At 33.2% G+C, this 22,766-nt stretch overlaps 1 protein-coding gene across 1 annotated transcript; it reads left to right on the forward strand.

The window, feature by feature from the left end:
* Positions 1 to 1,131: 1,131 nt before the first annotated feature.
* Positions 1,132 to 22,586, forward strand: LOC149481886 (uncharacterized). Its single transcript, XM_089705100.1, has 3 exons — positions 1,132 to 1,267; positions 17,956 to 21,467; positions 22,098 to 22,586. Exons 1-3 carry the CDS (start codon positions 1,250 to 1,252, stop codon positions 22,435 to 22,437), a joined length of 3,870 nt encoding a protein of 1,289 aa, XP_089561226.1. The 5' UTR covers positions 1,132 to 1,249; the 3' UTR covers positions 22,438 to 22,586.
* The last annotated feature ends 180 nt before the right edge of the window (positions 22,587 to 22,766 follow it).

Below are 22,766 nucleotides of genomic sequence, written 5' to 3' on the forward strand. Positions count from 1 at the left end.
GATCGTTTAAAAAAAATAAGACGTTTTCATTTTTTCCCTGGTAGAGTTATATTTTTACATATAGAGCAATGTTTTAAGAAAATTTGTTAATAAAACTTTAATATAAGCGTTATTTTTTACCTTATTTATATTACACTATATATTTAAATAAATAAATACACTCATTAGTCATTACAAAGTTATTTCAGAAAGTTTACAAATACACATTTATTTTTATCTCTACGTGTGCGTACTATGGAAATGAGGTATTATGCCATAAAATTAAAAATAATTAACCATTTACGACGTAATACGTTTTATTATTTAATTCAAGATGTTACATAAGTCACCTAGCGAGATACTACTTCATTAGTTTTTTTAAAGAAACAGGGCACGGGTCAAATAGAAGGTTGTATTGCCTCATAAGGTTTTGAAGCAGTTTATTTTTAAATTTTTAAATTTAATTATTGGCTATTGCTGTTAGAAAAAAGTTTATATATTGATGATTCAATTGAATGTGTTGCCATTTCGTAAAAACTCTATATTTTATGATAGAGTTATTTTTAATTTTTTGTACAATTTGTTATTTCGTTAATACACCAAGTCGGTATGTACTGTACCTATTCGTAAGTTGCCGAAAGTTTATAAGATGTATCTTATATTAATGTAAAATCATTAAAAGAGAATATCCTTTCAAAATTAATGAAATATTCTATTCACCTTTTTCCCATTAATAAAATTGATCAATAAGAATCACTTCTCTAATCTCGATGTCATTAATTTTTATGTAGATTGGTTTGAAACCAATGCATATTGCGATGTAAAAAGAAATTAATTACTATTAGCAAACATCATGTCAAATCCAACGCATTTGAAAGGCAATTTCTTCATTTCCACCAATTGCAAACAAATCTATTCTCACGCGAAAAACGAAGTGTCAGAAGGCATTTCTTATCTTTTTCCCGATCGACATTAATTATCCAAAGTTTTCGTAAGATGCAATTGTGAGAACGTTTTTAATCTCTTTTTACAATCGATTTTAAAACTGTTTGTATTCAAAACGACCTTATCCTATTTCCCTCTCGTTCATAATGTTCATTTTTTAAGCTTTACATAATCCGAATGTGAAGGTTGGATGGAACTTTCTTTGGGGGGGAGGCTGTATGCCGTGAGCCTTTGCCTCAGTTGTGAAGAAAGCGCGCGCGATCGCGCCAGTGTAGTGACAGTTATTTTTTTTTAATCCTCAACCCCGAAGTGCGTTTTGGATACAATGAGGCTTATATTTTGGGTACGTTCGATTTGTTTTTTTGTTTAATTTGTATTTTATCTGTGGAAGCTGAGCGTGTGTGGCTTTCTAGTAAAAGTTGACCGTGCTTAGGGCTTGTTTGTGACTTGTTTATTGGATTTGGAATTTATTATACTATTAATATTTATATGCATATATGATACGTCCGTAGGTTACCTACTTTCATTTTAATACTAGTGGTCTGCCCCGGCTTCGCCCGTGGTACATAATATTTACGTTTTCTCTACATAAGAACCATCCTCGTACTTCAAGGAATATAATAAAAAAAGAAGTATCGAAATCGGTTCAGCCGTTCTCGAGTTATGCGCTTACCAACACATTTTGCGATTCATTTTTATATATAAGATTATCACGCAAAATAACATACTTAACTTTTATTTTGGGTATTAGTTAATAAGTTTATAGGATATTATTGAAAGCTCTCCTTGATTATTTTTCTATAAAAAATTAATAAAGTCCATTATATAATATTTTATCATCATGATATCAATATTAATATCATTAAGGTTATAACTGATGCGGAGAAATAACAGATAATATAGTACAAAGTATCATGAAGAAATTAATTAACGCATGGTCGAAAGTTAATATTCAAGAGAACAATCAGCTTGACCGTTACTAAAAATGAATGTCAATTTTCTACAGTGACGTTTATTTTTATTTATTACTAGGTTTCCGCCCGCGGCTTCGCCCGCGCAGTCAAAGAAAAACCCGCAGTTCACGTTCCCGTGGGATTTCCGGAATTGCGTCATTTTCCCGGGATAAAAAGTAGCCTATGTCCTTTCTCGGGTATCAAAATATCTCCATACCAAATTTCATGAAAATTGGTTCAGTAGTTTAGGCGTGATTGAGTAACAGACAGACAGACAGAGTTACTTTCGCATTTATAATATTAGTAAAAGAATCCATTTCTTTATTTAAAATTTATTATTAAGTATAGCTAATACAACGATTCTTTTGAATAATATTTCACGCTTATCAAATTGAATAAAACGTAATTAAAATTAAATACAAAAATAAATTACATTATCTTTTTATTGTAAATATAAATCGTAGTTAATCAATCAAGATGCTATACATACTTATCTAATCTTATGTATAAAAATGAATCGCAAAATGTGTTGGTAGGCGCATAACTCGAGAACGGCTGAACCGATTTCAATAATTCTTTTTTTATTATATTCCTTGAAGTACGAGGATGGTTCTTATGTAGAGAATACGTAAACATGTACCACGGGCGAAGCCGGGGCGGACCGCTAGTTAAATATAAAATTTGAAAATATATAGAGGCTCTACGCACATGCAACTGAAAAAAAACATGATTCATGCTTCAATCAAAAGTTGAAATAATAATTATCACTGGCCAGTTGAAAGTTTGCATAAACGTGGATAATAATATGAGAAAAAAAATAGTTACCCAACGCGTCCTTTCTACATTGCGTCACGCAAGGAAGTGTGTCAAACTGTGATGAAGAATTCGCGACCGGAACTGCAGCACTGAGCACACCGGTTGATATGCTATACAAGATATTATAATATATATAATGTAATATACTAGCTTTTTATACTGGTTTCAAATTTATCATGACTTAATAATGATGTTTTGGAAGAATTATGTGGGTGTTTGAGTGAAAAAGTATATAAAATCGGTCAAATTAATGCTATAAATTGAGAATCATCAGAAAGGTCAGGGATTTTAAAATATCGGAAATATATAGCTAGCTACTTTTTTTATATATATTTTTCATTTCGTATCTTCTGTAATAAAATAACTCTCAAGCATGACTCTTAATAATAGACTTCATTGAACTGACCAGTCGTATGAAAGAGAGACCAAAGAAAGAAACCGTAGACTGATCTGAAATTATATTGTTTACGTTTATGTTAATCTTTATCAATACTTCATAGATACAATTTAATTATACCTACTCTGTGAAAATAAAAGCTAAAGTTGCATACACACGATAATCATAATAAAAAGAAAATACTACAATATAAATTAGTATTCCACACTGGACGACACGCTTTACAACTCGCCAAGAGACAACTTGCGAATCGTTTTCTCCAGCGTAAAGCCATAACAACACAAACATGTCTAAAACACAACATTTTATTGCATACAAAATGTAGAATCAGAACTTTATGAGTGATATTCTCATAAAGTCATAAATAACTTTTTTCTTTTTTTAATCGTGGTGTTAATGGCCAGCTTTATGTTTTGTGTAGGTAATTTTCCGCGATTCTATATTTTTGACAGATGTTATTACAAAATTATGGAAAGTTTTTTGAAAGTGCTACACGCAAAAGCTGCTTCATAGATTTTCATTTTGTTTTCAACAATATATAGCATGGTTCTCGACCAAAGGTTTAATATATAATTTTAAGTCCAAATCTAGTCTATCATAAAGAGACCAGCTGGGTTATCAACACCCACCCATAAAAAGACCGCATCTTGTGTTGTGAGCTATACCTACTCATTCATTGTGATGTGACATGTTAAATTGAACCCTAATTTTTTTTTAATTTTAATTGGAGCTTTGATCATTTACCTGTGTATCTAATAGCTTAATTGTCTATATACTAATCATCCTAATTGAAAAGGGACGGGCATAACATTTATTCATGAAGTAAGATATTATTACCTACTAAAGCCACATTACAGAGATGGGGCATCTTAGATCATTGCAAGTGCTAAATGCACGTAATACAGTCCGTTCCAACATGTCATAATAAGCTCATGCAACATCAATTTCGTTACTTCATCTCAAATTATACTCATTATTGTTACATCAGTGAATGTAAAGCTGCCCGGAAGAGGTTTTGTTTTACTTTTAATGTAGGAGACGTTAACCTAACTTGACCTTTGAAATCTGTGGTATTATATTATGCATTGTCGTTGAAATATATTTTTTTTTACTTTTTGAACTTAACGTGTGTTTTAAAATCGTCCAAATTACAATTTAACCTAATTTTGCTAAATTTTAATCGGATATTGTGTGTCAATCGTATAAATGTCTTGTAAATATTAAGAGAAAATATAAAAGAAAAATCGAAATAATACCTATTTAAATTTTATATAGCGATATGTAGACACAGTTTAAAATACAAAAATATAAAATAATTTACACTAACAAAATTATTTTGTCTTAATTATTCTTTGAACGGTAAATATTCATGACAACCAACTGAAAAGTAAATGTACAGAATTGCATAGCTTCGGGTCAAAAAGGTTAAGACTTCTGACACAAGTTTTATGTAATACAATCCATGTCACAATCTCTAGAATGGAGTTGAAATAACAACAGGTTTTCTTTCCTTTTTGTTATTATTTTTTAACATGTAGACTAATGTGAGATAATATGTATTAAAGTAAGTGAGTAATTGAAACTATAACTTAGTTTATTGATCCATAAATTATAGCAATATCCGACTTGAAAAAAATGTAGTTTCATGATGGGATGACGATAAAATTTGTAAAACGTGTTACCACAGAATATATAATATAATAGTGCTGTTACAATGTTTGTAGAAATATTATAATTATGACGATTTATGAATGTAATAATAAAATATTATATCAACAAAACGATAGGGTAGGTATGTTTTAGAACGATGGTTAAACTTAATAATAATATGATATAAATTAAAAAATCTCCAAAAAATCTGAAATATTTGTGGACAATTGAAATAAAACAATGGTTGTAAAATAAAAAATATTTATTTATCACTCACTCTTCTAATACTTACAGTAATATACATATTAAAGAGGTTTTACACGTATAGTAAAAAAAACAATACTGTGATGCCTTTTCCGTTTTAAAATGACGAAGATATAAGGACTACCTGTGGCAGGAAGCCGACAGGTGCGTGATAGGCATCCTTGATTCAATTTAACATGTTTTTGTGCTACTTTTTTGTAGAACAATTCTGTTTTTTAGAAATCGACCACCCGCGGTGTTTTAATTTTAATACTATAATTTTTTTTACAGTAATCCAAAATTGTTACTCGTTAATCTGATTGGTTACTCTTTGTTTTCTGTAAAGCTCCCCATGTCCTATTTTATAAGCACACGATAAATCAGTCACCTAGATATTCAATACTAATCTTTTCAAAACCCTTTACTTCCAAAGTAACCTTAACCCCAAAAATATCCAGTAGGTATGCAGTATATCAAATTTTAACACCATATACAAACCGCTTCAGTAAATATTATTCTATTTATCAGTAACCCATATTTATTGCTTCCCCATAGGTAACAAAATACTCTATGTATCTAGGCGAAAAGTGAAACAGTGTATTCCGAGTAGGTTACTGGTACCGTTAAATTGTCATTACATCGGTTATTGGCGATCCGCTCCACTTGGCACAAAGTCAAGGCCGAGAAGTTCAATGTAACAGTTTGCTGAGTTGACTATTGTTTGGGACCTTCTTTCTAGTATAGTTTATTATCTGTGCTTCTATGTGCATCTTAAGGTTCTCTCTTCTTAATGAATTATCACTATCTATACTAATATTATAAAGCTGAAAAGTGTTTGTTTGAACGCGCTAATCTCAGTAAATACTGGTCTGATTTGAAAAATTATTTTGGTGTTAGATAGCCCATTTATCGAGGAAGGCTATTAATAGGCTATATAATATCATCACGCTAAGACTAACAGTAACGAAGCTACGCGGGTGAAACCGCGGGGCGCAGCTAGTAAAGAATAAAACAAAGTCACAGTTCCCTGTCCCTATGTCCTCACGTATGCTAAAATCTTTAAAACTACGCAACGGATTTTGATGCGCTTTTTTTAATAGAAGGTTTCAGTATATAATTTATTAGGTTTGAACTTTGAGATAAAGCGGGCGAAGCCGAGGTGGAAAGCTAGTGAAAAATATTGCGTTAAATTGTAAACAGTACCCAAATATGTCCAACAGTTTGTCACTAGTTAAAATCCCTATGCATATAACATTCTCGTGTCACAATTACTTACCATACTCCTCCGAGACCTTTTAGTTCATAAAAAACGCACCTTTTTCACACAAACCCGTTGAAAAGCCTACTTTTAATATTATATTCCTCTATAATATGTTGTATAACACACAACATTAAACATTAACTGCTTGTAAATTAATTTAATATTACGAAATACTCCAATTTATTAGTTAATAGAAAATCGTGTCAAAGTATTAAAATCTCTTAATCACTAAATTAGCATTTTTTATTGAGATAGAAAGTGATTTGGCAAAAACCAGTCCACTTAATTAATTACTTCGAATCAAATTATGTTAGATAAGTTTTATCAAAGCCTACAATTTCTAATTACTTATAATGTTTATAATTCTACTAATATATAATGCGAAAGTTTGTGAGGACGGGTGTATGTGTATGTTTGTTACTCTTTCACGCAAATACTACAGAACCAATTACAATGAAATTAAGCACACATATAGAGGGTAACTTGGATTAACACATAGGATAGGTTTTATCCCGGATATCCCACGGGAACGGGAACTATGCGGGATTTTATTTGAAAACGCGGGCGAAGCGACGGGCGCGGCGGACGGCTAGTAATTACATAAGGTTTTAAATATTCAAAGCTATTGACAAAATAATATACATTTGTACAAAAAAATCACTGTTACCACTTTTTTACACCGTTTCACGATTCTTGATACCAAGATTTTTCAAAAGTTTTCGAATAAAAAAAGTGAATTAATGACCTAATGTTATAATAATACAGTTATTAATCTTTTAACTTTTATATGAATTAATTTGTACACATGGTTATTCTCATAATTAGGTAGAGATTACTGACTAGATAGAGCCCGTCGAGATATAGGTAGATATCTTATATGTTAAAATCAAACTAAAATTATACATAAAAAAAAAACATACCGGCCGAATTGATAACCTCCTCCTTTTTTTGAAGTCGGTTAAAAAACGTAATATTGAATAGGTACCATAACCACTTATCAGCCTAAGCTTGGCCTACACAATCAGCCCACCGCATCGTTAAGAAAGTTGTCAACTCACACCCTTATTGAATTTAAAATTCCTCATGAAAGTAACAATTAATTACTCAAATTACCACACACATAAACGCTCTATGACGTCACTACATACGATATAATCCCACTCATAATTATCACACATTAAGATAATCGCCATAATTATAAGACAATTATACAATTTTAATGTCACGTAAACGATACAAGAAAGCTTCAAGATGGCAAGACATCACACATTATTGTGAATTAGACGAAATTTAGCACACCATTATATGCCTTATGTAATTGGTAATACGATCCATGTTATCCTCTATGGTACCTACTTTTACTTTTTTAAGCGCTAACGAATAATATTCACTTTCCTTGGAATTCAATTTGTCTATTTGTTATGGTTCAATATGCTTGTATAATTCTTACGTAAGATGAACCTTTCTTTTTCTATTCGTGGGTAAATGAAATTTACGTATCGTCCATTCAATTGCTTAAAATAATAATTCGTTTCGCCTACAAGCTATTTGAATGCTTAGCAAAATATTAATTACGCTGTACCCAAAAATTGTTTTGTTCTAAACGATGGTTCACATATCGGAAGTACTAGTACGTAATGATAAAAATATAATATAATATTATATAAGAATGAAAATCAAAATCGGGATCATGGGTGGCCGAAAGGTCAGGCGGCAAGGCGAAAGACGCGGATTCGAATTCCGCTGTGATCGATATTTTTTATTCTTTCAAAATTAAAACAAAGTTAAAATTAAGTAAGTATTTTTTCATACTTAATTAAAAATAAAAATAAACTTTATTTAATAGATAATTATTATTCTTCACAAATGTCTTAGCCGTAGAAAGTAGATATTAAATGTAGATTATTTCTGAGAATATATTTTATGGATTTTTAGACGAATGCATAATCGGGACTGCATTAAAATCAATCCTATTACGTTCTACAGATTATAATAATAAGCATAAAAAGTGACAGTAATGTATCCCCAGTAAATTATAGGTTCAAGGTAGAAAGTTCATTAATTCAATGACTTTGTATGCATAATAAGATTTCGAGAGATATTCAAAACTGGCATGGCTAATGCTATTACACAATCCATATGGATTACTTGCAGTGGAATATTAATATAGTAATATAGGATCTCCATATTCATGCTGTATCTATTTAATCTGTGATTCGGAACTGTCATATTATATTCATAACTGATAATACAATAGATAATACATAGATAATACAATAATACTATACTAATTACTATTACAAGTGAGAACTTTTCATACTAAATTATGGACCTCATATACAATACTAGCTTTCGCGGTTTTACCCGCATTTCTCCGCTCCTGTTGGTCTTAGCGTGATGAAATATAGCCTTCCTCGATAAATGGGCTATCTAACATTGAAAGAATTTATCAAATATAACCAGTAGTTCCTGAGATTAGCGCGTTCAAACAAACAAACAAACTCTTCAGCTTTATATTATTAGTATAGATATGATTCAACATATGAATTATCCTAGTATTTTCGTAAAATAACAACCAAAATCTTTATAATATAAATTCTACGCCATACTAAATTTCCTATTACCTATTTACAATAGCTTAGACATAAACATTTCCTAAGCACAAGAAATAAAACTTTTGCAACTATTAGCCTTGTTTCTAAATGATTAGCAAACGTTTTACTGTTCTTAATTAGAATGTATGCTTTGTGAAATATGTTTAACCTATTCATTTCAAATTATCTTTTAAAGTAAATTGTACTATAATGTACTAGCTGCGCACCGCGGTTTCACCCGCGTGGCTCCAATTCTGTTGGTCTTAGCGATATATAAATAGCCTATAACCTTCCTCGATAAATGGGCTATCTAACACGGAAAGAATTTTTCAAATCGGACCAGTAGTTCCTGAGATTAGCGCGTTGAAACAAACAAACTCTTCAGCTTTATAATATTAGTATAGATTAGGTTTTAGACAAAGCGGGCGAAGCCGCGGGTGGTAAGCTAGTAATCTATAGAAAGGAGGTCAGTCATCTCAAATGAATTCCAATTTCCGCAGTTATTATGAAAATTATGATATGGAAAACTATGTCGGCTCTTCATTTTAATAATTGTTTTATTATGACGGAAGTGGCTCATGAGATCTTATTTAAATCCATACTAATATTATAAATGCGAAAGTAACTCTGTCTGTCCGTCTGTTACTCAATCACGCCATAGCTACTGAACCAATATGCATGAAATTTGGTATAGAGATATTTTGATACCCGAGAAAGGACATAGGCTACTTTTTACCCCGGGAAATAGGATAAGTTTTATCCCGGAAATCCCACGGGAACGGGAACTATGCGGGTTTTTCTTTGACTGCGCGGGTGAAGCTGCGGGTGGAAAGCTAGTATATAATATAATAAGGTTGTTAACCTGTGATTATTACGTACGAGGAGGCTCAGCAGATAACTAGTTGTCTTTCTAATTTCTATACAGTTTATTAAAGACCATCATTTTGAAAAATATTTTGTACTAGCTGTGCTCTGCGGTTACCCACATTGCTCCACTCCTGTTGGTCTTAGCGTGATGATAATATACCTATAGCCTTCATCGATAAATGGGCTATCTAACACCGAAATAATTTTTCAAATCGGACCAGTTAAATCGCAGTTCCTGAGATTAGCGCGTTCAAACAAACAAACAATTAACTCTTCAGCTTTATAATATTATAGCATAGATTTACCAAAGTGAATGTATTAAAAAGTAAGTATGTAAATAATCAATCAGTAAATAAATAAAATATAATGCATTGGCATTATATTTTATTTGCAAGTTAATCCTAATACAAAATTTCTCTTTTCCTGTTCCTATTTAAAAATCATAATTCGCCTTATGCTGAATTTCTTCGAAACCAGTTTAGATTTTCAATCAAAACACACTGACACACAAATCACAATGAACAATGAACATAGACAAAATTAAAATTAAAAATTACTTTTATCCCCCCAAAACTGGTGTCACATCTTCATACAGATGATCCATATGTCCAAAATTGCCCTGACCCATCACTGTGTTAGTATCAAAGTATAAATAAGTCAGCAGAGACGTAAGCGCGTAACTGTTGACCATTTTCACTCTCACTCCAAATCAGAACGGACTGGTCTGGCCGGAATGTAGTAGAAAGCACCGCATCTTAATGAATAAAGGCGTGTTTCGGCCAGACGGAAAGACGCGCGAAATTGTTGTAGATTAAAAAAAAATACCATAGATAAAAAAGTTGCATAGATTAAAAAAGTTTGGATAAGAGTGCGGTTCGTGAGAGGAACGTATAAAAAAAAAGAATAAAAATCAGTTATGATGTTAATTAATAGCGTTAATTTGGCGTTAATATGAGCGCCATAGATAATCGACAAAAGCTATATTGTATAAATAAGAAAAAATTGACAATTACGAAGCACCTTTGCAAAAGTAGCTAACTATTTATAGCTAAGCTTCCGCCCGCGGCTTCACCCGCGTGTTGTTTTGATAAAAGGTAGCCAGTAGCCTATGTTCTTTCTCAGGGTCTAAAGATTGTCTGTGCCAAATTTCATCAAAATCGGTTGAGAGGTTTAAGCGGGAAAGCGTAACAGACAGACAGACAGACAGAGTTACTTTCGCATTTATAATATTAGGTATATAGTAGGGTCTAGGGATTCCTTCTCGCTAATTTTCCGAATTAGCATATGTATCAATATTACTTGTTTATTTATTTCTTACCATAGGCTTATCAAGCTTTAAGAATACGCTAACTCTGATTATGATCTTACCGGATTATGTTTGTCGGTTGTTATTTTTTACTCTAACCGGATCGAACTTTCGATCAAGTCTTTCGAAAAACCTTGTAATGACAGACAGGCAATGGCCTGTCACCCTTGAAAAGCCGAAAAAAATACATTTGAATGTACATTAATATATGAATTGGGTCACAATGTCAGTAATAAATTAACAATATCAAGACAATTGTATATTATCAGCTAAATACAATAAAATTATACTTACATTCATTTTTCCACTATAAACATTGTATTTTTACATTATGTATAATATTCCGCTAACCCGCACTTGGCCAGCGTGGTGAATTATGGCCTGTACCCTCATAGGAGGCCCGTGTCCCAGCAGTGGGAACTTATATGGGCTAATGATGATGATACTGAATCTTATTAGTTATTTATTCTGATAACACCAATTTTAACAACTGCTGTCTAACCGCAATAAGAGCGAAAGCTCCATAACAATTAGCACGAAGGTTCCACCTATTATATCAGTGGTCACCCATCAAAAAACAGACCGCGCACTTAGCTGCTTAACCCACAGATTCAATCGAGCTAGTCACGATCGATGATCGCTCCTAACAAACCAATTTAACGAAACCCTGTTCTTAGAAGCATACATTTTAGATTCACTGGTCATTTTTTCAAGCAAATTAAACTAGTGATGAGGCTTTACCTTTTCGGTAGACACTAATAAAAAATGTAACCTTTTGATAGCGACTCTCACAGATACCATATAAGTTAGTCTATCATTAAATCCTCTAACAGCATTCCATAAATGTTTATCGATGTTTGGTTGCAATTTGGTTGCATATTTTCGAAGCAGGTGCTTATGTAGAGTAATTACTGATTACGCTTTCAACCATAGATAAAAAAAATTTTTCTTTAAAAAAATAAATCGCGTAATATTATTCTTTAAATGTGTAACTGTAACATAGGTACTAAAGAAATGTAACAATTGTGTTTTAATTGCTTTCCCACCTATTTGAAATATATACATTCCTTACTTATTGATCTAGGGGGGCGTCCATAAATTGAGGTATTTTTTTTTTATTTTTTGAAATTGTAAATACTCTATCAGTAGATATATTATTTTCTATTGTATCTAAATAATAAATATTTACTTCACCATATTATTTTCGTCTCACGTCGCGTCGTTAGAAAGCCATCCCTTAGTCACGATTTCCGATGCCTCCACATGATACTCTTTGAATTCAAAATGGCTGACATGCATGTAGACGCAATTGTTGCAAGGTGAAAGCCTAGATGATGTGTGGTTTAATGTAATTACGTACAATCTTTCACAATTTGCTAAATGACTAGCGATTCTGGTAGAAACATCATGAATCACGAAGCTTCTTTCCTTCTTTACTTAGTTTCCTAATCAATGTACTGAAAGCTATATTTTTATGACAAGTAAGTATACTATAATTTCATTGAATACAAACGACACTCATGTAGAATACTCATGATATAGGTACATATAGTGTTCATATACCATTGAATCAGATTTTTTACTAAAAGATTAATTGAATCTATTATATTCAAACTCTGTAGAAAAAAAAGCAGTAACATTTAATAAAACAATAAGTATGTATCTATCTGGGTTTAAACAAAAAAATAATGAAAGTTCTGAATCACAAATCCTTGAAAATATTGCATTATGTTGTAATAACTACAAAATGTGTTAAGTGAAGATGCCAAAATGTTACTCAATTATTTCAACCGCTGAAATAAACTTTTAAATAACTTGTAGAGAAGCGGCTCAAGGTCATGATTGATTAAACTATTTATGAAAAAGCTCTATAAACTTGATAGCTACGGAATATCTACACTAATAATAATTATTCTACTTCTATAGTTCTGTAATATATCTAACTACATACTATCAAAACATGAACATTTGTGAGGCTGTAAGGATGGATTATTAATTATTCGATGAATGTATTTTTTTGAATAGGAAAAAAGGCACCTCAGTTTTGAATAACTTTGTCTCACAGATAGTTAGATTATTATCATCCACATTAGCAAATAGCATAAAGACTACAAAGACTAGGTACCTACTTATAAACTGCATATCAGAAGGTGAAGTGCGTAAAGAAGCTTGTTTAATAATTCTATGATAAGATCATCGACTTATTTTCGAAGAGACAAAATATGGGGAAGTCTTATGCAGGCTACTCACATACCTGTCGTAGGCGCAATTTAGAGAACAGCTGAAATTGCTCCGACCTCAGTGCAACCGAGATTGTCCCTGCGGCAGGAGTGTGAGTAGCCCGCTTTACAGGACTTTTTAATTTTTTATACGTAAAAAAGCAGTTTTCTACACTTTAACCTTAAACTTGAAAGTAAATAATAAACATTAACGTCAGATAAAGCACGATATGATACACGCGAGAGTGTAATGGCATGCAATAATACTTTCATTACTGCTCATTATGTTTTTATGTGAGATAATAGGCCTATACGAAACATTCTTGAGAAATTTGACACTTGAAATCGTTTTGGAAAGTACCCAAAATAACTTGCATGTTTATATTTGGAAACTAGCGGTCCGCCCCGGCTTCGCCCGTGGTACATATTTCGCAATAAAAAGTAGCCTATGTTCTTTCTCAGGGTCTAAAGATTATCTGTGCCAAATTTCATCAAAATCGGTCCAGTAGTTTATGCGTGAAAACCATACATACATACATACAAACCTTTCCTCTTTATAATATTAGTATAGTTAAAGAAGGATGATAATAACATTTTTTCTACCTTTGTTCCGAAGATATTAAGTAAGTACTTACCTGCGCAAGCCCATTTTGGTAGTAGGTACTAAAAATGACATTGTACATAATATTATTAATTATTATTAATAGTACCTATAGGGTCACAAATCACAATTTCATCAAACAATTTTGGTCCAATAACACTCCTTAGGTACTCTAAACAATCTTTACAATGTTCCTAATTTCTTCTATTTTGCCTCTCTTTACAGTTTAATATGTTAAGTTTTACACCTCGTAGCTAAAAACGTATAACATATTTTACATAGCATAACATTAACTATCATTAATTTTATAACAAAACATGGAAAGACGCAGCCGTTTCCGCGGTTCGCACCTATTGTTACAGTTGTATAATTACCGCAAATCATCTTAACGTTCACTTTTAAGATGGGAATAGTTTTAGATTTAAAGAAACATTTGAAATAATACGATTCGCATATCAAGGGGCACGAAGTGGCCTTGAATATACGTATTTTTTTTGCATTATAATAAGCTATTTAGTCGGATTTAGAACTGATTGAACCATTTATATGAGTTCTTATTTTAATGAAATAAATGTACATTTATAAGAAACTAGAGGTCCGCCCCGGCTTCGCCCGTGGTACATATTTCGCAATAAAAGGTAGCCTATGTCCTTTCTCGGGCTTAGTTCTCGGGTATCAAAATATCTCCATACCAAATTTCATGCAAATTGGTTCAGTAGTTTAGGCGTGATTGAGAAACAGACAGACAGACAGAGTTACTTTCGCATTTATAAAATTAGTATGGATTTGATATTAGTACAAATCCGATTTGTATATTCACACATAGTCAGTAGGTACTTATATAATATAATTTCTACGCCAACTAAAAATAATAACAGAACGCACATTTTAATTTTTAACGTAACTAACTGAGTCACTTATTTCTTAATTTTGAATATTTTATTCTATAAATACGTCATATTTTTATTAAATATAGAGCCATTCTACAGCATAAATTTTTTTTATCTTTAAACCATAAAAGACACAGCATTAATATTGTAAATTAAAAACACCCCATTGCTCAAGAATAACGCAAAAGTGACGATATTTATTCTGAATTTCAATACACAACCTTGTATTAAAAATAACATTTTACGTTCTCTACATTTGATACTTTGAGGCTGTTCGAATGATGAATAAAAAGGTCTAATTATATGAAATTTGACAAGATTACCAAGGTCTACAGTGTCACATTCCATTCTGTATAAAAACTAACTACCTACATATACTAAGCCTAAGAAAAAAGGTGGTGAAGATAATAATTTCAACGTAACAAATAGTTAGTTACAACGCATCTTACATTTTATTTGCCATTCAAATCTTTACAGCAATTTTTCCTTATAAAAAGGCTAAAATTTAATTATTTTTTAACTAACGCAATTCCACGGAAGCAATAAACGCATTTGATAATTTCTACATCATAGGTACTTATATTTCAATCCATACTTAATATTATAAATGCGAAAGTAACTCTGTCTGTCTGTCTGTCTGTTACTCAATCACGCCTAAACTACTGAACCAATTTGCATGAAATTTGGTATGGAGATATTTTGATACCCGAGAAAGGACATAGGCTACCTTTTATTGCGAAATATGTACCACGGGCGAAGCCGGGGCGGACCTCTAGTACATAATATATTAACAAAAACCGCATGGAATTAACAATAACCTCATTCTGAAAGCTCTCATTACGTAGCTATAAATACACAAATAAGTAGTTATAATTTGTCATTAACTCAACATGCAAACCATGCTACCAAGCCGTGGGAACAAGGAAATTGATTGAGGTAGCTAATTAGCTATCACTTACACAGTTATCTGAAATTATAGCTTTCTAGAATTATCTAGACTACATTGAGACTAAAGATGGGTACTGAGATAATCTTTGAATCGATATTTATTTGATCTGATTTTAAAACTAAGAAGTACCTACTAAAATGTTTCGAATGAGCCATGAATTTTCACGAAAGTATCTGTGAAAAACCAGACCATTATTTAAAAAGACGTACACAGAGAATCAAACAATAAGTTAGCAAATGCATATTACATAACATTTAAATATTATTATTTGGGCTGTTATTTAAAATAACTAAGAGTAATATAAATTGCGTAAAATTATAATTAAAATATTTCAGTTATTCAGGTCAAACTGGAATTCCTTTTATATTGAACAGTTTTTAAAACATACCTTTCACAATAGCTTTTAAATACTTTTTATCAGTCGGATCGAATAAAAATAATTTATACAAACTTAAACTGTTTCGTTTAATCCAATATAATTTATTGGATTTATTTAATAAAGTGATAAATTGCACGTTTTTTTAGTCTGAGAATGTAATACCATTTATTGTTTATTGAAAAAAGAAACAATAGGCTTCACATAAATCATTTCTCAATTAGTCTCAACTAAGTGTTACTCTCATAATGTTTATGTAATAAGTTTGAAAGTATACGTAGTCCGCACAATTTTTTTTACGAGTAACCCTGATTACCAAAATATTTTTTGTTACGTGCAACCAGGGACCTATTAAAAAATATTATTATCCGCTTATTTTTAAAATCGAACCAGAGTAAATTAGCGGGAATAAATCTGCAGCATTTAATCAAAATCAAACAGTTTCTTTTTTGGATTTTCAGCTAAAGTCCCTTAACTTTAGACTTTAGGGAACTGAGAACTATTTTCATACCTTGTATAAAACTTATTCGTCGTATATCGTATTAGACATCTAGATACATATTTTAAAATTGTAATAAGTGCCCGTCTTTTATCATTTATATATAACATATAACTAGGTACAAGCACCTCGAAGCCGAAACTTACATAAAAACTTAACTAGGTAGTAGGTACCTAGGTACTTAAAAAGATCGTAAACTATAGATAACCATCTACTTTTCTCTCGTTACGCATACAGTTTTTTGCAATCATGTGTGAATAAACATAGTATTATATTAGCTGTGGTGAGACACTGTGAGACCTCCGAATGATTAGATAATGAAGTGAAATTAAATATTCGTGTAGATGATACTTGAAAAGCCTGAGAAATGTAAGAAATTGACAGGCGTTTACTGACGGTATAGTATGGTTAATTATCTTAAATTAGTAATAGCACAGACTAATAATAATATACTACGTATGTAATAGTAATTACGAAATAATCTAAAACTTCAGAGGACATAGGTATTAATTATATTAATATATGAAATTTAAAGATGTTTCGTTTTATAATTAAAACATTTTTTTTATATAGAGTAGGTACCTATTGATATTTAATTACTTAAGTATATTTAAATTACCAAACTTTAATAGTGGAGAGTAGTAAAAATAAATTAAACATAGGTACGGCAATCGATAACAAATCATCAATCAATCAAATATGTAATATAAAAAGTTTTTTAAGGCTCATAAAAACTATTCTTAAAAAAAAGAAAGTGATGGCGTATGGATTCCCGCCACCGGCTCAGCTATTGACCTCTCGTCAAATACCAAACTTAAACACGGTCTACTTTTATTTTTATTGGAATGCTGACGAACAGGTTTCCCATAAATATTTCGAGTGATTCAAGGAACAATATTTGGGATGGGAATATTTTTTAAAATAATATACCTACTCCAAATCACTTTTATTTGTTAATTAACAAACGTCAAAATAATATTATCAATTATCAATTGCCGTAAATATAAAAAAATACAGATAACGAAAAAAACAAATTTTCTACGACTTCCTGTCCGAAATGCACCTGCATATTTTGACATATTACGTCACACACCATTCCTCATCGTCTTTAGCTTTTACGACGTGTACCGAAACATATGTGCAAACATTACGATTTTCACAAACACTTTCACTTGCTTCGGTCACGTCGTATGTTAATGTAATAGTCACAAATATTGAACACTATTTTATAGTACCTATCGTTCAAGGGAGTTAACAAATGGAGAAGAGAATGACACCCAATAATATTACCTACAAGCTAACGTATTGTTATAGTTTTGTTTAGCAGTAACTACTCCTACTACGTGTCATGTTGTAATTATATGACATTTAAAGTTCGTACAAATCTAATTTGAGTTTTCTTTATTTCAGGTTACAGCCTTGGCTGTGCTCACCATATCACAAGCAAAGAACTCGACAGCGAAATCGAAGCCGAAAAGACAACTAGACAACATTCGAACGCCACAAAACCTGCAGTACTCCCTAGTTCTACCCCATTCAAGAGTAGCCCATTTCAGAGCTCTCTCCAGCAGCAGCCGTAAAATATCCAATGTCTCACCAAGAGGAGGAAAATTACCACCGTACGCAGTACAGATGGAACCGGTCGTTCAGTACTCGCAAAAAGATCCACTATATGACCCTAAGCAAGATCACTACGAAAATACCGGTTTAAACAAAAACGATATTGCACAATCAAAGATTTTGAATGTCAATGACCAAAGTGCTGAAGGCTCATATGGACTTTCTTACGGCAGCCTTCCAACTGCTCCTTTGTACAGCGATGATCATCAACACTATTACGAGGCTCCAGAACCGATTATTGAAATTATCATCAAGGAGTCCAATGAATCTTTACCCGCTCCACCACCTCAACCAATTCAAAAGAAGAAAAAGGAACCAGTACAAGTTTTTTACGTTAAATACAGCAAAGACCCGCATTCTAAAGACAAAGTGATCTATGAAAAACCTGTACCAGCCATAACACCTCCATCGAATGATGAAGATGATCACCATGAACACTACGTTACAGTAACACCTGAGCCTTATTATGTGCCAGCTCAAACAACTACTCTTAGAGCCATTATTAAACCTGAATCGGAAATTTATCATACTGATAGTAACGTTAAAGTAACTTTCGGAAATGAAGGTCGTCATTATGGTAATAGGCGTGAAGAAAGCCCTTCAGAAAATCATGAAGAAACTGCACCAAGACCAGTCATTGCTTTACCCAATTCGCAACCAACTCAAATTCCTCATGAAAGATCAGTGTCTCCAAATTCTCATTATCAGGACCAAAGACAAGTAGCGTCAGCACAACACAATTATCAAGCAGGGCATAATGCTCAGAACCGTATTCAATTCCAGCCACCGTATTTAAGCCAAGAACCGCAATTGCCAAGACAAAGACCACCATTGGTCCAATTCAAACAGGAATCACAAATACATAGACAAAGTCAGCAGTCCTTTGGATCCTCTCCGCCGAACCGCCCACCATCATTCTCAAGCTCATCGGCACCAGCTGGTCATTTTACGGGCTCTGGACCAACAATTCCAGGGCCAATAGGCCCTCTTCTTCCAACGATATCGAGACCTAACAATCCACCAGCATTCCAACCAAGGCCCAACAATGCTCCACCTTTTCCACCAAGGCAACATTTTAGTAATCCTTCCAGAACTAATTTCCGACCCACACAACAGAGACCATTCCACCCGCAGCCTCCAACATATTTTGACGAAGCTAAATATCTTCAAGAAAATTATCACACGATAACAACTGACCAAGTAGAAGCTCAAAAAACACAACCACAATCACAGTCTTTCAATATAGGTACTCAACAAGGCAATTCCAATCCAATAGTCTTCAATGATCGCCCACAACAACTCATTCCTTACAATCAGCAATTACCACAACAACGCCCACCTCAACATTTTGATACTTCAAGTAAACCAGGCTTTGCTGCTACTCCGACAAGATCTCCATTCTTCAACTTAAAGCCAGCTCCTCCACAGATTGAAAGTCATCGTCCCCCATTCCAACGTCAACCGCAACAACATTTCAGCTTCCATCAAGGTCCACAAACATTAAGACCATCACCACCGGGACCTTCTATTGATAATCAAAACACATTTTCTAGTCATAACGCCATTTCACCTTCCCCATCATCGATACCTCAAACTCAATTCCTTCCCCAACCATCATCTCCACCTCTATTTAGTTTCCACCCGCAACCATCTCCAAACCCTCAACAGGCTAGCTTTTCAGAGAGACCACAAGGATTACAAACTATCCACGATCAAAATGTAGCCCAATTTGTTCCGAAAGATAGCGAATTAGTTCCAGCTATATCTAAATACGAACAGCATATAACTGTGAATGATCCTACTACCCAACCTAACTACGGTGGATTTGTAGGAATAAATCAACCATCGCCGACATCAAACTATCCTCAACAACAATATTCTCAGCAACAAGTACATCAACAGGTACAAGTCCAGGAACAAAGCCATTTACAACAACAACAGCATGATCGACAACAATATCAGCAGCAACAGCAACAGCAAGAGCTGCGCCAACAACACGAGCAGCAAAGACAACAACTTCAGCACCAGCATCAACAAGAACAACAGCGACAGCATCAACAAGAACAACAGCACCAACAACAGCTTCAACATCAGCATCAACAGGAACAGCAGCATCAACAACAACAGGAACGCAACCAACAACAACAAGAACGCAACCAACAACAATACCTAAATGCTGAGCAAGAACAAGTGCGACAACAATTGGCTCAAAATGTGCGTAAGCAACAAGAGGAGATCCAACGTCTTCAAAATCAATTAGTATACCAACAACAACATCTGCAACAACAACAACAACAAGAACAGCAACAGAGAAATCAATATGAAAATAATTATAATCAATATAGTCAACAGCAACCTAGTTCCCCATCCCCTCAATATGTTCAAGAGAGAGCGCGGCCACAGCCATCATATGTTTCGAGTACATCTTCACCACCTTACTATCAATCAACTTCTAGAACCGTAGAGATTAAACCAACTACACAAAAATACGTATCAACCACAGCTAACAGTATAAGCCATGCCCATGAATCAAAGAAAGAAGAGAAGAAGAAGCCTGCTATAGAACTCCCTGATGAAGTTCCCGACGATCTACGTCAACAACTGCTATCATCCGGCATTTTAGATAATGCTGATATCAGTGTACTTGATTATGACAAAGTCGGAGAAACACCTTTAGAGTCTCTGCCACCAGACCAATTGGCTAACTTCTTTAGTGCCGGTGGTGGCCAACAACTTGCTGGCAGTGAACATAGACCAATAGTTGTAGCACCGAACGGAGATAAAATTGAATCAAGAATAGATGACTCCGAATTTGATGATGACCAAGATATAGCAGCATCTGAAAACGTAGAAACGATTGTCGCCGCACCATCCTCCAAAAGTCAAGTTGAAATGAAAGTTGTTCATTTCAATCCCAATACACCAGAGGGTCAAGAAATCGCCAATCAATATGTTAAAGAAGATGCGACTCAAGTTGATCCCGTTGCTTTAAATGACAAAAAATACAACAGATATTTGCCTTTAAAAGTGAGCGGAAATCAATTCCCATTACCAGATGTAATAAAAGGAAGAAAAGTAACCTCCGTGGTTGTACTAGCTCCGGTCGAAACTAAAGCTATTAACGATGACCACAGTCGAGCTGAACGTGCTGCAGGAGACAGCTTGAAAGGAATTCAATTTGTTGCTGGGGATAGTCTTCACAATCTTTTGAAACGACCAACAAGAGCCAATTTTGAAAAGTGGCTTGATGTGGAAAAGAAAACTGAAACCGACCAGCAGTCCGTCGTTCTTCTCGTAACTGAGTAAGTAAAACTTTGTAATGATGTGAGTATGTAGTTACTTTTCTGTTAAGCAGAATGTCACAATATTTTTTTACATATTATATAATATTACTAGCGGTCCGCCCCGGCTTCGCCCGTGGTACATATGAAAAATAGATGTTGGCCGATTCTCAGACTTACCCGATATGCACAGAAAATTTCATGAGAATCGGTCCACCCGTTTCGGAGGAGTATGCAGACTAACATTGTGACACGAGAATTTTATATATAAGATGTAGTTTATGGTTTATTTCTCTATTAACGGCTGCAGCATGTTTCTAGTATTTTGAAATTAACTTTTTATGTGACATGAATGAGCTTGAACAACAAGTTTTAATATTATTTAAGTTTTAAGCAACCTTTCAATGTTTTATTAATTATACTCAATCTTAACCTTACCAAAATTAGCCCTAATAAACCCCCTCAATATTTTAAAACAAGTCTAAACAAAATCGAAAAAGATATCTACAAAAACAGGGACATCCTTCAATTATACAAAAATTGAAGCAAAAAAAAAATTCCTCCATAGATTTTCCATGCCCATTCATGTAAAGATAAAAAGATAGGCATTTTGTTCTGAAAACACTCAATTATATTTTTCTTTAATTACAGGAGCGAAGACCCAAAAGAAGAGAAGGAAATCTTCATGTACGATATAGCATCAGGCAACATCAACAAGCTAAGTGGCGAGCTCTCCAACGCTTTCGTCGAAGCCGCAGAGAACAACTCTCTTAGCAAGGACATCGAAAAACTAGCCATCGAAGGGGAAGGCACACCCGAAGACTTCAAGAAAGATTCTAAAAGTGAATTAGTCGCTGAAGGTTCTGAAAATGTGCCATTGTTTGTAGATATTTCAGGGTTAAGTTTAGATCAAAAGAGAAACCAACTATCCATCTCATCTGGGTACAGCAAAACGAAAAGAGGAAGAGAATTGAGAAGACAAAGAACCTAACGCGTTACAGTCGAAGGGACTGATATTTGTAAATAGTATAGTGTTAGTATTACTAAATTATAACGACGTGATGTTTTGTACTTAGTCGTAACTTTTTTTTTACAAAAGTGATAATCGAGTTGTATTATATTAAAACAAACTTAATGACACTTTGGTTTTTATTTCCTATCTATATGATATTATGAACTGCTGCTACCTGATGACTACGTTAATTCATTAATTGACTTGACTATTAATTAACCACTCAAGTGCGGGACGCCATTTTGCAAGGCATCCCAAGGGTCGTCCCGCACTTGAGTGGTTAATTATTATTATGGAAATGGAAAAAC

The sequence above is a fragment of the Colias philodice genome, chromosome 16 (assembly GCF_061535455.1).
Source record: "Colias philodice isolate Cphi_HAF_F1 chromosome 16, ilColPhil1 Martin Lab GWU primary, whole genome shotgun sequence".
NCBI classification, from domain to species: domain Eukaryota; kingdom Metazoa; phylum Arthropoda; class Insecta; order Lepidoptera; family Pieridae; genus Colias; species Colias philodice.